The 15,841-nt window shown below is 35.6% G+C and overlaps 2 protein-coding genes and 1 long non-coding RNA gene across 3 annotated transcripts; 2 read left to right on the top strand and 1 right to left on the bottom strand.

The window, feature by feature from the left end:
• Positions 1-477: 477 nt before the first annotated feature.
• Positions 478-1,648, top strand: LOC130103759 (uncharacterized). Its single transcript, XR_008809396.1, has 2 exons — positions 478-1,057; positions 1,191-1,648. It is a non-coding gene; the product is annotated as an uncharacterized LOC130103759 (long non-coding RNA).
• A 6,928-nt stretch (positions 1,649-8,576) lies between these two features.
• alkbh2 (alkB homolog 2, alpha-ketoglutarate dependent dioxygenase) lies at positions 8,577-12,300 on the top strand. The gene is made up of 5 exons (XM_056270079.1): positions 8,577-8,712; positions 9,037-9,285; positions 10,661-10,859; positions 10,988-11,375; positions 11,512-12,300. Exons 2-4 carry the CDS (start codon positions 9,045-9,047, stop codon positions 11,313-11,315), a joined length of 768 nt encoding a protein of 255 aa, XP_056126054.1. The 5' UTR covers positions 8,577-8,712; positions 9,037-9,044; the 3' UTR covers positions 11,316-11,375; positions 11,512-12,300.
• Positions 12,301-12,604: 304 nt separating this feature from the next.
• On the bottom strand, positions 12,605-15,764 carry bcl7a (BAF chromatin remodeling complex subunit BCL7A). Its single transcript, XM_056270081.1, has 6 exons — positions 15,437-15,764; positions 14,377-14,458; positions 13,934-14,030; positions 13,326-13,499; positions 13,138-13,235; positions 12,605-13,017 (listed from the first exon to the last, which is right to left on the bottom strand). The coding sequence occupies exons 1-6, from the start codon at positions 15,526-15,528 to the stop codon at positions 12,952-12,954; spliced, it is 609 nt and encodes a 202-aa protein (XP_056126056.1). The 5' UTR covers positions 15,529-15,764; the 3' UTR covers positions 12,605-12,951.
• Positions 15,765-15,841: the final 77 nt, after the last annotated feature.

Here is a 15,841-nt window from a genome sequence, read left to right as displayed (position 1 = left end):
GTTGCTGGGGATTATGTGCGACGCTGACACGTCTGCTCCGGTCTCCTCAATTTTTTCCTGTTTTCACAGGGGCTGCGTCCGAAACCGCATACTTCCCTACTATATAGTATGGGAAAAAGAGTAGGCGAGCGAAAAGTATGTACGAATCATAAAAGAGTAGGCGAGAAATACCTGGGTGACGTACTAATTATCGCGAGATTCGGACGTACGTATACCTTTAGTGCGTTCGAATATGCCTACTTTCCTACTATATAGTAGGCGAAAACAGTACGTGAAAGGAGTAGTATGTCCGAAACATCAGTATTCATAAAAGAGTAGGCGAGAAGTTCCCGGATGGCTTACTGCTTCTGCACAGATTTTCGAGTGCTCAACCGATGGATACTGTGGATACTCATCTATCCCAGGAGGCCACGCGAGAGGATACGTCATTATCAACAATCGCGGAGATCAGCGACGCAGGGGTTTTCAAATGTGAGTAAACACGGTCCCTTGTGTTAAAATTGCATGTGTTGAACTACTGTACAGTAAACTGTTGAATTGTTGAAGGTGTAAAGACATTAGACAGTATAGTATAGTTGTGATTTTGTTGTTAAAACACGTTTTATTATGTATCGCTATCAGGGGAGCTCCAGTAAGGATCGACACTTAAGTTACGTCTCTAAAGTGGATTTACATAAACCACACATCTTAAAGACGCTTATTTTAAATGTCTATTTACATCTGACAGGAAAATCTTCAATAAGTATTGTAGAAGTGCACATCACAACATATAATAGACATCTGAGTGATGTATGTGTGCTATTATGTAGAACAAATCTATAACTAAACATACGTTATCTATTTTATTTGTCCATAGTACTGTTGATAAATTGAGGAACATTTATGTTGGATAAAAAGTTTAAACAACCTCAACATGTAAATGTAGTGTTGAGCTCATAAATCACAGAGGTTATGTGAATCTTGTCAGGATGTTACAGGGACAGAAGAACATGTGTGTGTGTGTGTCAAGTGGAGAGTGGCTCATGATGCTGATGAATGCAGCCATTAAAGGCTTTGAGTGAGTATACTACAGAAATGAAGAACAACAACTATTTAAATATTAAGTTGTAGTTTATTTTAATTATTGTAATTTCAAACAATGCTATTACAGCACTTTTCTGATTCTTGATTTATGTGGATTTGCTGCACAGCTTTTGTGGCGGAGTAGGACCTGCAAGGAAAGATGATGGCGGCATTTGTGAAAAGCGTTTTTGTCTTCTAAATAATACTGAAATCAAATGACATTGTGCTGTTAAAATGACTGCTTTTGTGTTATGTTTGTGCATTTTTGTAGGATCTGAAATGTCAGCAGACTGGTGTGAGCACTGAGGATGAAGAGCCCAGAGTTGAATCCTGGAAATGGTGCCATGGATGAGTCCCTCCATCCCTCCACCTGCCCTTATTTCCTCAGATTGGGAAGCACAACACATCACGCAACAACCTCCGGCACGAAGGAACGGCTCACCTCTGGCGGTCAGCTGATTCATCAGAATAAAGCCGCTGAATGGGAACCGCTGTGTTGAGATGGCAGTAGGATGGGGTTCAGCGCCTGTAGCCTACATACATGATTGTAGTTTGAATAAAGCTTTGTTTCATGTGTTGACTTGAATATGCATTTGTTTATTGTGTGATGACTTTCATTCATTCTTTTACTAATTTATTAATATTTCTCATTGTTGTCAGTAAATAAAATATATTTATTTAATTAATTAATTAATTGTTTAATTAATTGTTTGAATGAAAATGTAGATATGTTCACTATATACTAGGGATGCACGATGATGTCGGGACAACATCGGTATCGGCCGATAAAAGCTTAAAATGACCATCATCGGCATCGGCCGATATGAATATTTCTGCCGATGAGTCTTGCCGATAGGGTGGCGTGTTTCCTATGCGCACGTGACGCGAACGAAGCATGAGCGCCAGCAACTTAAACTTCCAACTAGGGGTGTGCCGTGCGTCTCACGCGGTTTTGATCGTGGACGATTAAAATGTCTCCACGATCTGCTTTTGAAGAAAAATCATAGTATCGTGCATTCTATCAGTTCAATTCTGGCGCCTTCATCTCAACATACTGTACAACGCGACGTACATTCACATCACATGTAAACGCAGAGGTAGAGTTACACTCACGGGACACTGCAATTCACAAAAGTTCATTGTTTGCATGTGCGTCAAAGTCTTGCTAGGTAAACATGTCATTCACGTGCTGATGCGCTGTTCTAACATCCGCTTTTCTGAGCGCGTACACGCGACGCTCACAGGAACTAAAGCCTGTCACAGAGTCTGCATACTGGACTAATCTTTCGAGTCTTATTGCGCTGATACTGTCAAATACACACAAGGTTTACATAAACAAAGTTGGTTATGTCTAAAGTGGAAGCAAACAGAGAAAATCTGCTTGTCAAATGCGTGTATATTAGACGCGTCGCGTTACTCGCGCGCAGTTCTTAAAGAGACAGTAATAATATTCTGCCGCTTGTCTTTAAAGAGATACTGCACCCAGAAATAAAAATTCTGTCTATCTAATGTTGTTTCAAACCTGGATTCATTTCTTTCTTGTGCTTAAATATACTATGGAAGTCACTGGAGTACAGCAACTGTTTGGTTAGCCACATTCTTCCAAATAACTTTTATAATTTCAACAGAAGAAAGAAACTTGAGAGAGTAAATGATGACAATTTAAATTTTTGGGAGAACTATCCCGTTAATGTTAATAAAACAACAAAACACAGAGGAAATCACTCACTGCTCTTGACTGAGAACATTAATAGAAGCTTTAATAAGCTTTTTTTGCACTTAAAAAAAATACAAATATATCGATATCGGTATCGGCATCGGGCAAAATTAGTTTGAAAATATCGGCATATCGAATATCGGCCAAAATCCTATATCGTGCATCCCTACTATATACACATCTAGAGTGTATTCATGCATAGCTATGTCATATGACATACATTATTGTTTGTTTTATTGAATTATATCATTTTCAGTAAAAAGTAATATAATTAAGTATTGGTCAGCATTTATCGTTGGTATTATTGTATGTTTTGGGGTGGGATAACAATGCAATACATTCTGGGGTAATATTATTTTTTAATATTAATGATACGGGTATAAAAGCAACAGTTTTCTCCAAAGGTGAATCTTCACACAGCTGCCCAACGTCTCCTTTGTGCAGACATTACAAACGCTGAGGAAAACCGTTCTAGGTAGGGCTGTCGAGTTACTGATGTAATGAGGTGTGTATATATATATATACTGTATATATTATGTATGCAATATATATATATATATCATATTATGATATCAAACCCATGATATATATAACCCATATATCCTCCTGGGACCCAAGAATAGACTTTTGTCCACTGTAGTGGACATTATATTTTAGTGAATTTCTCTGACATCATACATGTCACATGACACAACCTGGGTGTCCTGTAAAGAGCACATTCAGGACTTTTCAGAGATACCAAATGTTTGGAGGTTTCACCATGAAAACAACTTCTCCTTGGTCTTTAAAAATGTCTGACATTAATTTAGTGATCAAATGTAGCATTCTTATGGAAATATGATAATATAGTGTAATTATAATATAAATTGGACTACTTTTCAAATTGTATTTCATAAAACAACATCTCAGGAAAATGTTAAGGGGTTTAAAAAAAAAAAAAAAAATTCTGTTACAGAACAGGGCATTGATTTCAAAAGTGTCCACCGTAGAGGACATCAGGACTAAAATCATGTTTATCAGGCATTCTGGGAGACACAACAAGTGAATATGGAAATAAATTATACATCAATATTCCTATGAAATGTTAGATATTATTATTAAAATGTTGCCAATTATTACTCCAATTATTAACCTTTATTCTTTCATTAAATGTTGCTCCCAGAACACATTAATGTGCAAATTAGATGCAGTGTATAGATACATTGCATTGAATGGGAATATTAACTTATGGCCATTTTACCCACATATTGCAAAAAGTAAAATGGTGTATCAATTCATTCCATTATTTCTTTCATAACATAGATGAGAATAATCTTTATACAAATTTTGGTTGAAAAAATCCTGAAACCCCAAAATGTATTGGCGATTGAAAAAAAATCCCATTGTTTTTGCCTATACATATAATTTCATGTCATTTTATTTTTTAAACAACTTAGTCCTGGCGTCCACTACAGAGGACATAGCATAACGTATGAATAAAATATTATTTTATATATATGTTTTTTTACCATTTGTTTATTGTGCTCTAAACAGTGTGATGACATGGAAAAAAACTAAATTCAAAAAACTTTTTTTTTCTGGGTCTCAGGAGGATATCATGGGTTTGCATATAACATGAGATGTTATACAGAGGAAAAAAGAACCTACAAGGTTGAATATCTTAATATATATATTTTCTTAAATAATTCATTAATACATTTAAAAAAATCTTTTTTTGTTATTTATAGGCCTGAGGGATGAAACGAGAGTTAAATTCAACAAGAAAAAGCAGTAAGCCCCTTTTGCTTGTGGATGAAAATGTTTGGATATAAAATAAAGAAATGAACAACATATTCAAGGGATGACGATTTGGGGGTTTCTTAATAAAAAAATATATCGGTATAAGGTTTACTGTGGGTCACATTAGTAGGGTTTAAAATATAACAACTTAAATCAACCCTAAATGTATTCACAAAATAAATGGGCAGCTGTTTCTTCAACAATACCACAAAATTAGCAAGTTTCACCAAAATCAAGATATTTACAGATAGATGAATTAAATATTTGAATTAATCGAATCGCATCGAATTTTAATGTGAATCGCATTGAATCGAATCTTTCTGAATTTGCAAAAATCGTTCTTGAATCGAATCGAAAACGAATCGATTCGCTGCCTACCCAAAGATTCAGAGCCCTACTTTCTAATCTTTAAACAAGGCTTTCTGCACGGGGCCTGCAACAATAACTTTAAAGGGGTGGTTGATTATGATTTCACTTTTCTAACTTTAGTTAGTGTGTAATGTTGCTGTTTGAGCATAAACAACATCTGCAAAGTTACGAAGCTCAAAGTTCAAAGCAAAGGGAGATATTTTCTTTTAAAGAAATTGATTTTTAAGGACTACAATAAATGGCTGGTAGGGACTATACAACATTCCTCCCGGGTTAGTGACATCACTAACCCTAAAATTTACATAAACCCCGCCCCCGGGAACGAGATTTATAGATTATCATAACAGAAAATGCTAATCAATGACTAGAAGATAACTACACATAAGCTACATAAATTTATCAACTAACCATTCAGCAATGTTGTCTACTTATTGCGAAAGACACAAGAGCTCTTGAAGCTCCGCCCTCTGTGCAGAGACACACACAAAAACGGTGCGTTTTTGCTCACCCTCAAAAAGTAACAATTTTAACATGCTATATAAAAATATCTGTGGGGTATTTTGAGCTAAAACTTCACATACACACTCTGGGGACATCAAAGACTGATTTTACATCTTGTGAAAAGGGCATTATACCTTTAATATCTTCATCTGCGAGGCCACTAGAGGTCAGTAATGCCATTCTTAATATTCCACCAATTACAGCTGACAGACACAAATTATGTTTCTTATGTACCTCCACAGCCAAGTTGCCCTTTAATCATCACCATCAGTCCTTTTAACTTATATTGGATATAATTGAACAGTTATTAATATAGGCCTACTTAATTATATTAAAAATCTAAATAAATATGAAGAATAGATTCTGAGTAGATTCTCTCTCAGTATTTTTTTTCTCATTTAAAAGTATTTACTCTTGAATAAAATTAATACTTTAAGCAAAATACCTAAGTATAAAGTAATGTGAAAAATAATAATAATACATTTCAGCCATGTAAAAAGCATAGCTATACTTGTGGGTCTTTTTAAAAGCTTGAGTTCAAATTTTAAAATCCATCTAATCAAGTGGTTTCGTGTAATAGTGAAGATTAAGTAGGCTACATACATGCACACACCATGAGCATATTGTCTTGAGGCAACTGGCGGAGTAGGTAGAGCGATCAGGAAATTACAGAAGACACTTGTCCAACAGCCCCTTCACCTCTTCGATGCAAACATCAGAGTGAATTGTTTCAAGGTTTGCAGCACTCGCTCCTGATGTTTACCTGAGGGGGGAAAAAACATCCTTTCTTTCTGTGTTGGACTTTAGGGCTTTTTACTCTGCATTTTTCGCCTCTAAATGGTAAGGTTTATTTTTGGTCATGTTATGGTTTTTAATCAGTCCTTTCAGGAGATGTTATTGTAGAATCATTCAAGCAAGAATTTAAGAGTGTGTTCCATTAACAGACATTAATATAAACATAATAATTATACAAAGACATTATATTCTCAGCAGCATATAAGTATTTAAAGTTTGCCAACATTGTAAAACAGCAGAAAGCTCAGCAAACATCATCATTGTGCAAAGACCACCTGTGATGTGCAGACGGAAACTGGTGAATAGATTCATGTGTTTGTTGCTGTGGTTTCTCAGGTTTGAGCAGAGATGCTCTCTCGTTTCTTTGAAACAGCCATCTCCAGGCCAGGCTGCACGGCAGAGATGTTGCACCGATGCAACAGTATCTAATTTTAGAAAACATTCTGAAAGGTGAAGTAAAGGGTTAGGACGATAGAAGAAGACTTCCAAATTTTACGAAACTGGAAAGTACTCCATCCTCATAATGTGGGTCTGTTCCACTGTGAACTGTCTTAATACTTTAACTATAGCATTAATAAACATCATGAGGACACTGGAATTCACACATGTGAGTAAAAAAAAATTACTGGCTACCTTATCACAACTTTGCATTCAAGAGGACCTCTGACAGTTTTACAAGTATGATTTATTCACTAAAATAATGCAGTCAAAAACATACCATATTTTGTATGAGTATATTTGATTGTGTCCTGACACTAATTCTTAAAATCATACTTTTTAAATACTATATACTGATTTATTGTCTGTTTTTTGTTGTACATGTTACAAATGTTTTAACTTCTGTCTGAAAGGCAGAAGAATTTGAACAAGGTGAATCAGAAAGCTCAAAGGACACAGTGATGTCCTTTTGGCCCTTCATAGCAGGAGGAGCAACAATTATTATTTTTCTTCTTGTGGTCACAGTGTGTTGCATTGTGCGTAAACAAAATAGTAAGTATATCACATAAATTCTGAATATATTTTAAATATAAAATGTTTGCATGCTCATGTAACATAATCTCTTTCTTTCAGAAATATCAGATCAACCATATTATGCGAACAGCCAGCAGGGTAAACTTATTTTTTACCGTATTTTTTAAACTTATTATTACAATATTGTTATTAGCCTATATACAGTAGTATTCATTCACGCACATATGCTACATGTGAACATTTTCAGTAACACATGGTCTCATGAATCAAATCAAGTTTCAAGTTTTAAAAGATGGTGACATCCTGTTTCAAACATTGTCTTTCTCTCATTGTGATGATAGTTCAAGATGCCAGCAAAGATCAAACCATCTATGGTGGGTTTGATGAGTATTTCTTGTTTTAACAAATTCTCGTAGCTATATAAACTGTTAGTGAAGGCATGACCTTTTTTTATCAGAGACATTATATTTATATATTTATCAATATATAAATATTATATTATAATTCTGTTGCAGAGAATGATCAAGAGTTCAGAAAAAATACCTCCAAAGGGAAAAGTGAGTAATAAATAAATAAACTAAATTACTTTTATTATGGAAATATTCACAATAAATTAAACAGTTTTTTTTCCCCGCTTTGCAGGGCGGTTTTCATCAGCTTATATCAACAGGCCTGAAAATAAGGTTGCAATTTATGTGAACCGTTCAGCAGAAGCAGAGGAGACATATGCAAACTGCACTGACAATGATTATGAAAATGTGGAGTAGTCTGAAGGGAACATGACTGCGGTATTCTTCATTCTGTGTTTTCTTTTGTGCACACTACCAACTTAAGTGGATTTATGATATAAATAAAGACATTTCAACATTTCAGGCTTATTCGGGTAAGACAAAATAATGGAAAATAATAATGGAATGATCTGTTACCATTTGGGTGACTAAACCATTGTGGGACAAAGTCAATTGTATAGGCTACTCCAGTATATTTGACCAAATCTTTTATTTGTCAAAAATGGCAGTGTCTTCTTCAAAACAGTCAATAAAATATTGCACTTTTGAAATTGACCTCTTTGCAAACCTTGTCCACAGTGCTGAATAGTCATGATCATTTATTAACTGCTTTTACGTTTAATAACTAACAAATAATTCCTGTGACATAGATGCAGGTCATAGCTACATCACAAGTCTGTCAATGAATGAAAATTGTGTCTTCTTATTATTTCTTCGAGTAATATGAGGTTCCTGTAAATATTTCCTAAATACAAAACACGTTTCTTTTCATGGTTTTCCTAGTGAATGTATTCAGAACAATAGGTCTTGGCTAGATGCGTTTGTTTCTTTTACTGTCTATGGTTTGTACATAAGCACTGTTTATGACGTCTTATCGGTAGTGACGTGGACGTACACTTCCGGAGGTGTGCAGCCCACGATTGCTGGAAGTGAAAACAAATTTGGGACATAATTTGAGCATTAAGCTATGCAATGTGGATAGTTTATTAAAACATAAACGCAATCCAGGTAAGACACCCGACTGAATCCTTCCCCAAAGTTACAGTTAGATAATGCACGTGCATAACGAAAGACACGGACTGTGTTGCAACTTCTCAAGTTTTAACCACCAAAACATTTATTATAAACCGGAGAGCCCTCTTCATGCTTTACAGTGTCAACCACATTTTACTGTCAAAATGTGCATGACATAGATTGAAGTTTAGTTCATAGATTGAAGTTTTCCTACACCCACCGTACCTATATCAAAATAACTAATTAATAATAATTGTTGACAAATTAAAGAGACTTAGAAAACAAAACCAGAAGAGTCTTTTCTGTTTTGTTCTGCAGGTGTTCGAATGGATAAGTTTGTAACTCGGCACAGAAAAAGATCAGTTGTTGAGGCAGATGAATGGAAATCGGAGGAACCGATCAAGAAATGCAAAGATGAGTGTGCGGTGGAAGAGGAGTTTTCTCTGCCCATTCCCTGGCAGAAGTTTGAGGCAGAGGGATTGGACTGTGACTACAGTTTTCTATTTGACAAAGAGGAGGCTGATCACCTTTTAAACCAGCTAGAAGAGGAGGTTGTGTATTTCACAGGTATTGAATGTGCTTCTGTATCATGTAGGCCTACACTAACTCTACCGTTCAAAAGTTAAGAAAAAAAAAAAAAAAGTTTCTGAAAGACGTCTCGGTAACACTTTCTATGAAGCCCATGCTTATAATGAATTAGTATAGCCCCATTTATACTTATTTATAAGTATTACTATTCTATATATTTATAAAAACGAATTTATGGTAATGAATGTTAATTTTGATTTGTTAAAATCTCCTCAGCCATATGCATGGTATTGCTAAATAGCAGTTTGAAATTATACTTAAAAAAATATAGTTGCAGTGTTTTGCTAGTATGTAACATAAAAAAAGATCCATGTTTGCCTATGTTTTCACTTTACTTAAAGCCATCAATGATGCATTTATAGAGCTTATTAACTGTATTATCATTCACAATAAGTATTTATAAGAACACAACATGGCTATTAATAACAATATATTCACTTATTTAACAAGAATAAAGAATTATTAAAAATGTTTTAACTATAATATAATAATATTATAGCAATGCAGGCTGCATCTTTATAAATACATTCATGGAATCATACGACTGACTAATTAATACTTATAAATCAGTGTATAATGGATTATGAGCATGCACATTGAAAAAGCAAATGCATGACTTATAATTGTAAATAATATAAATGTAACTGTAACTGTTCTTATAATGCAGTATGTCTTAATGAGTCTTTATAAATATATTTATATAATAGTAATACTTATACGTATAAATGGGGCTATAATTTATTATAGGCTTCATAGAAAGTGTTACCGAAGTCTCTTAAGCTTACCAAGACTGCATTTATTTGATAAAAAAAATTACAATTTAAAATAACTATTGTGTTATTTTAATATATTTTAAAATGTAATTTGCTGTGATGGCAAAGCTGAATTTTCATCATCATTACTCCAGTCATCAGTCACAGGATTTTTCAGAAATCAATTCTAATATGATGATTTGATGCCCAAGAAATATTTCTTATTATTATCAATGTTAAAAACAGTGATGCTTGTGGTGTTTTTCAAGATTCTTTGATGAATAGAAAGTTTAAAAGAACATATTTATGTTTTGTAACAATTTAATCACTTTAATGCATCCTTACTGAATAAAAGTTTTTTGTGTTTTTTTAATCTTGCTGACCCCAAACTTTAAAACAGTTTATATTGGCGTTACAGATATAAGAATCATGCAGGATGTGTTATTTAGATAAACAATGTAACTTCATTGTTATATTTGTACCAAATGCTGTGTGCCAGATTACGGCGATATAGTACTCCATCCTGTTGTTTTTTGGATGCTGATTTTGTTAGTGTCCAGTGTTTGAAATGTTTTGTGTTTCCATTTTCTCATGTGACAAAGGTGACAAAGCTAAAGTACAAGTGTATGGAAAGTCATACAGTGTTCCAAGGAAGCAAGCGACATATGGGGACGAGGGACTGATGTACTCTTTCTCTGGAGTCCATCTCCTGGCTAAACCGTGGACTCCCACTTTGGAACACATTCGAGATGCTGTTACCAAGGCAACAGGCCATACATTCAACTTTGTTTTGATAAACAGGTAATTCAACTCTCTGCTGTTGACACATAGACACCACTGTCCTACCTATGAGCCTGAAGTGGTGCATTGCTTCACATAGAAGTCATGTTCTTTCAAAATGAGGAAAGTATGTTTATGGTTTACATCAGGTATAAAGATGGTCACGATCACATGGGAGAGCATCGGGATGATGAACGGGAACTCGATCCTGCCTGTCCTATTGCCTCTGTATCGCTAGGGGCTGTCCGAGACTTCATTTTCCGACATAAGGATGCACGAAGTGGTTCTAGCAAACGTCAGATTGAGCCTGTGAAGCTGGAGCTGGCTCACGGGAGTCTTCTGCTCATGAACTATCCCACAAACACATACTGGTATCACAGTCTTCCAGTCAGAAAAAAGGTCAAAACACCACGCATCAACCTCACTTTCAGACGCATAGTGAAAAACAGACAGAAAACTAGCATTAAAATGGAGTGATTGTTCTCTTAGCATCTTACCAGGTATTGCTGTGGGCCATGTTAGTTGTTCTACCACAACATGTCGGAAAGCTAGTGAGCACTTTTCACATTATCACAGAGTGCGGCTAATCAAATATGCAGTAAATCTTTGTTGTTTTTCACATTCAGACATCTCTTGCGCACACTGTTGTCAGTTTATTTTAATTATGTATCACTTTCTGTTAGTCTTCACGACACGTTATGATTTATTAGTCTTTACACCAGATCATGTGCAGTAAAAATGGATCTAAGGAAATCAAGCTTCAAGCACATCTTTACTATTCAGAGCATATTCTGGCTTGATATTTGGCAACAAAATGAATGAGCATTCAAAGGAAATAATTTTCTTTTATTTGTTTTTGTTTTTTTTTGTTTTTTAGAAAACCAATAAACTACATGTGGAATAAATAGGATAGACAACCATACTTCTGTACAAGACATTTCTATTATAGACTGGGAAAGAAAAAAAACAATATGGTCCCAATGAATACATTTTGCTAAAAGTTTCAAAGATTGAACTACAGAAGGCAGTTTGGCGAAACACTGTGGCAAAAACGTAAGGGTAGCAAAAACGTAATCGTATAAATATATACATTTTATTTTTCAAGCATACGTAACAGAGTAAGTTCGAGAAAGTCATACTTAGTGTTTACATTCCAGCACTGCTGGACTGAGTATGAGGTATTCGTACAGCTGTCTACCCTTAACCTGCCTGTGGTACAATCTAATCAATGTCACCTTTTTCCTTGGACGACGACACATGCAGTCAGTACAGTTGCTGCTAAAAGAATCAGTCATTTGTCAATTTGACGTATCAAAATGATGCAATTATTGTATCTCTTATGTACGTTGGAAGGTTGTAGTGCTGTTGAAATGGCAACCAGCATTTCAAAGCTTGGTTTGAGTTGAGCATTAGTGAAAATTAACATTTTCGGCTTACCTACTGTAGATATTTGAAAAACAAATAAACAAACAAATGAGAACCAAAATGTGTAGTCAAAAACAAGATGAGAAAAAAAAAATCCTCTTCTCAATAATACAAATGCACTCAACCAAGCAGGGCCTATGCTACAAGCTATGGTCTTCACAGGAGAACTTGAATAACTTGTGACTAGTACCATTTGCAGTATTTTTTTTATATTTAGCTACTTATGGTGAAATCTCTCTAAACTACAGCAGCAGAAATCAATTACTTTCACCGTGATTAAAAAAAAAAACAGTGTTGACCTTCCTGAGTGAACAAGAAAAGGTGATGACACACAAAAAAAAGGCAGTTGATAATGCCAATTTAGAAAAACTATGGCAGTTCCAGTGCCATTTCAATTGACAATACTGATCTTGGCAAAAGAAACAGCACGTAGTGATTGTAGGGCAGCATGAACTGTTTTAGGATCAGTACACTATCTCACAGCTTGATTCATTGCCTTAACTCATACAAAGACGATCCAGACATGCCCTTTACACTAAAACTGACAGCAAAAGACAGGGTTCTGGTTTAAAGTGAATAGATGGCAGTAGGGATAAGTGTAGAACTGAAGAAAAACCTCCTTTATGTTGTGATGTGTTTCGGGATAAGAGACTGGGATCGCAAATGCATAACAGCTGGTAGAAGATAGTTAACTTTCTTCAGAGGAAGAATCGATTTTTCCTTTTTTGTTTGAGGGAGCCCCATCTTCCAATTCCTTCAAAAGAAACCACTGAATCAGTTGACTGATCTCTGACTGAAAACTGTTGCTATATCTACTTAAATGATTACTTTGACTTTTTTAAACCTTCATGCAAGTGACACGGTTAGCATGTACCTGGGCCGATTTGGAAGAGTCTAAAAAGTGCTCCGAATCTCCTTGTGACTTGCTGTCCCTTTTGGCTGTCCTAGACTCTGATGAGCAGTGGTTTTGTTCTGAAAATAAAAAAGTGAAATTAAAATAAACATTGAAGAATAGAGAAGAGAGGATAGTGAGCTTGTAGAGGATTCATTGCAGTGACTAACCACTCTTATGATCCTGACCAGAAGAAGGCTGTTTGGAGGGATATAGGTCACTTTTCAAGTCATTGCTGTCACTCTGAGAAGCTGCCATGGGTTCAGGTGCAGGACTAGTGTTGGTGCTGTTCTCCTGCTTCAATGGGGAGGAGTCTGCAATGGAGCTCTGGTTACTGTTATCGTCTGTAGGTGAAAAACAGAAACACAATTAAAAAGGTCTGACAAAGGATTTGATAAATTCTTGAACAGCTTTCAAACAGTATGACATGTTAATGGGCGGTTATAGAATAGCAAATTACATCAATTAAATTGGAGTGTTTCATCAACACTATTGGTTAAGAAGGAAAACAGACCATTGAAAAACAATTAATAGGATTTTTCTTTTTAAATGGATAATTGGTGTGAAATTACAGGTAATTTCTGGCATACTTAAATATTTAATACATTCTTAGAAGACCAACTGTTCACAAATAACAATCTCAATTTGGTGTAAAAATAACACAAAAAACCCCACTAGAATTTATGATAATTGCCAAGTAACAGCACCTGAAAAGGCTGAATGAGCATTATTTTGAGATGTGATTAGAGTCAGATAACTGTCATGTCTGCAGCATTACCATGCATATCCATCATTCCAGGAGAGGAGCTGTTCTCAGGGGTCGTGACCTCAGAGCCATACTTGTCATCTTTGCCTTTCTTCTTGTTTTTGTTCTTCTGTGTGACAAATAAATATATATATACACACACATTTGCAATTAAGCCATGTAAAGAATATTGAAACATATATTGCAAAAATAATGTTGGCTTTGTGTTTGATGCGACAACTAAAACATGTAATGATCTGGGCCACCAGCAACAAAAACACATTTTTGGCACTAGTGACCTCAATCCCACAATGAATTTACCTTTTCTAATAATTTTTTTTTAAATAAATTCCTAATATGAAAAACAGATTGAAAAAGATTTATCAGTTAAATCGGCAAAAAATTACAATAATTGGGTTATTGGTATTGACTAGAATTGCAATAGCAGAGCATTATGGTGATTATATGTCACTTACATCATCTGACTTGGGCTCTGTCACTGGTACCCACTTGTAGATTCGTAGTGACGTGTCACCAACAGTCACCCATTTCTTCTCCCTGGAGATGCATGTTTTTGTTAGATATCACAGACAAATGAGACCGCAAGCAAATGAGTTTAACAGAGGATTAATCATTTATAGGTATAAGAAATCTCTGCAGAGGTATTGTTCGTTTAAAGGGTATTTCCAGAATATGCAATGCAACTGATAACATATTATCAATGCATCTAATAAACTAGTTTTACTATATACACGAGGTTAACTCTCTCTGCAATAGTGTACGTGGTGGACAGGGTAGAACAACACTAATTAAACTTAATTGATATTATTTACTTTAAAAATCACTTTTTACTAGCTCACAGATTAGGATAATTTCAATCACACTAATGTCATTATAAAACTACGATTTTCCTTATATAATTCTATAAGAATTATATATTTCTAAATAAAGTTTAGGAAATATACTGTTGTTGTGGTTATTGTTAACCTCATAACCATTTTGCTGGGGGAATTATTTGAAGTTGGACTGAAGTTTAAGCACAACCTTCAGAAGTTTTTGGTTAGTGTATTAAAGCTCCGCGCTGAGTTTAAACCCCCCGCGCGCGGATAAAACTCTTCTCACGCTCCGTCTCTCAGAAGTCTCTCGCTCTCAGATGAGATGAACTAGAGTCAAAAGCCCATTCATCGGCACTTTTTGTTTGGTACGGACGTTTGACTCTAGTTCATGTCAGCCCGTTCAGTTACTATTCAGCCGGCATTACAGGCTCAAACAGCAAAGGCTTCATGTGACTGCAACGAAATGGCTTCTAGGTTCAACCCACATAAACATTTAATGGAAGAAAAATGCGATGAACATTTTTCCTAACTAATTTTTCAAACGCCGACAAAAACCCCAGCCGCGCGAAGAAACAGCACATCTGACTGAAATTGGAGTGGAATAAACGCTCTCTTTCCTTTCATTTCATTGTTTCTCGTTGTCTCTCCTCCCCCACAGGCTGTCTGTACTGTTCGTTAACGGGTAGACGCTCTCTCTTACCATTTCCGCACTTTTTCAATTGCAGCCATAACCCGCTTGATGTCATCTTTCGCCCTGCTCCGCGTCTCCGCTCGAACCGACCTGCCCGACATTACTGCTGTTGGTAAAATATCTTTTTGCTCGCTGCCTGTTTAGACACAATGCGAATGCACACAGCACAGGAGAGAGGCGGGGTTTGTGCGCCTGCGCTGAAGCCAAATGCCCTCGAAGCATGAGAGACACGGTCAATGCGGGTATGCGTTTCGCTCCTTTGTTAGCGATCAGAGAAAAGAAAGCGATATTTCAACAGATTGCTGAATACGTCGATCAAATCGAAACGATGGCTAAGACATCCACACACGTTTTACACGTGTATCTGAGGAAAAAATGGAAACTGGATCGACAGTGTGTCAAACAACGTTTGAT

This window comes from Rhinichthys klamathensis, unplaced genomic scaffold (assembly GCF_029890125.1).
Source record: "Rhinichthys klamathensis goyatoka isolate OS25496 unplaced genomic scaffold, OSU_Roscu_1.1 h1tg000296l_1, whole genome shotgun sequence".
NCBI lineage: Eukaryota > Metazoa > Chordata > Actinopteri > Cypriniformes > Leuciscidae > Rhinichthys > Rhinichthys klamathensis.
This window is presented reverse-complemented; position numbering and strand designations above follow the sequence as displayed.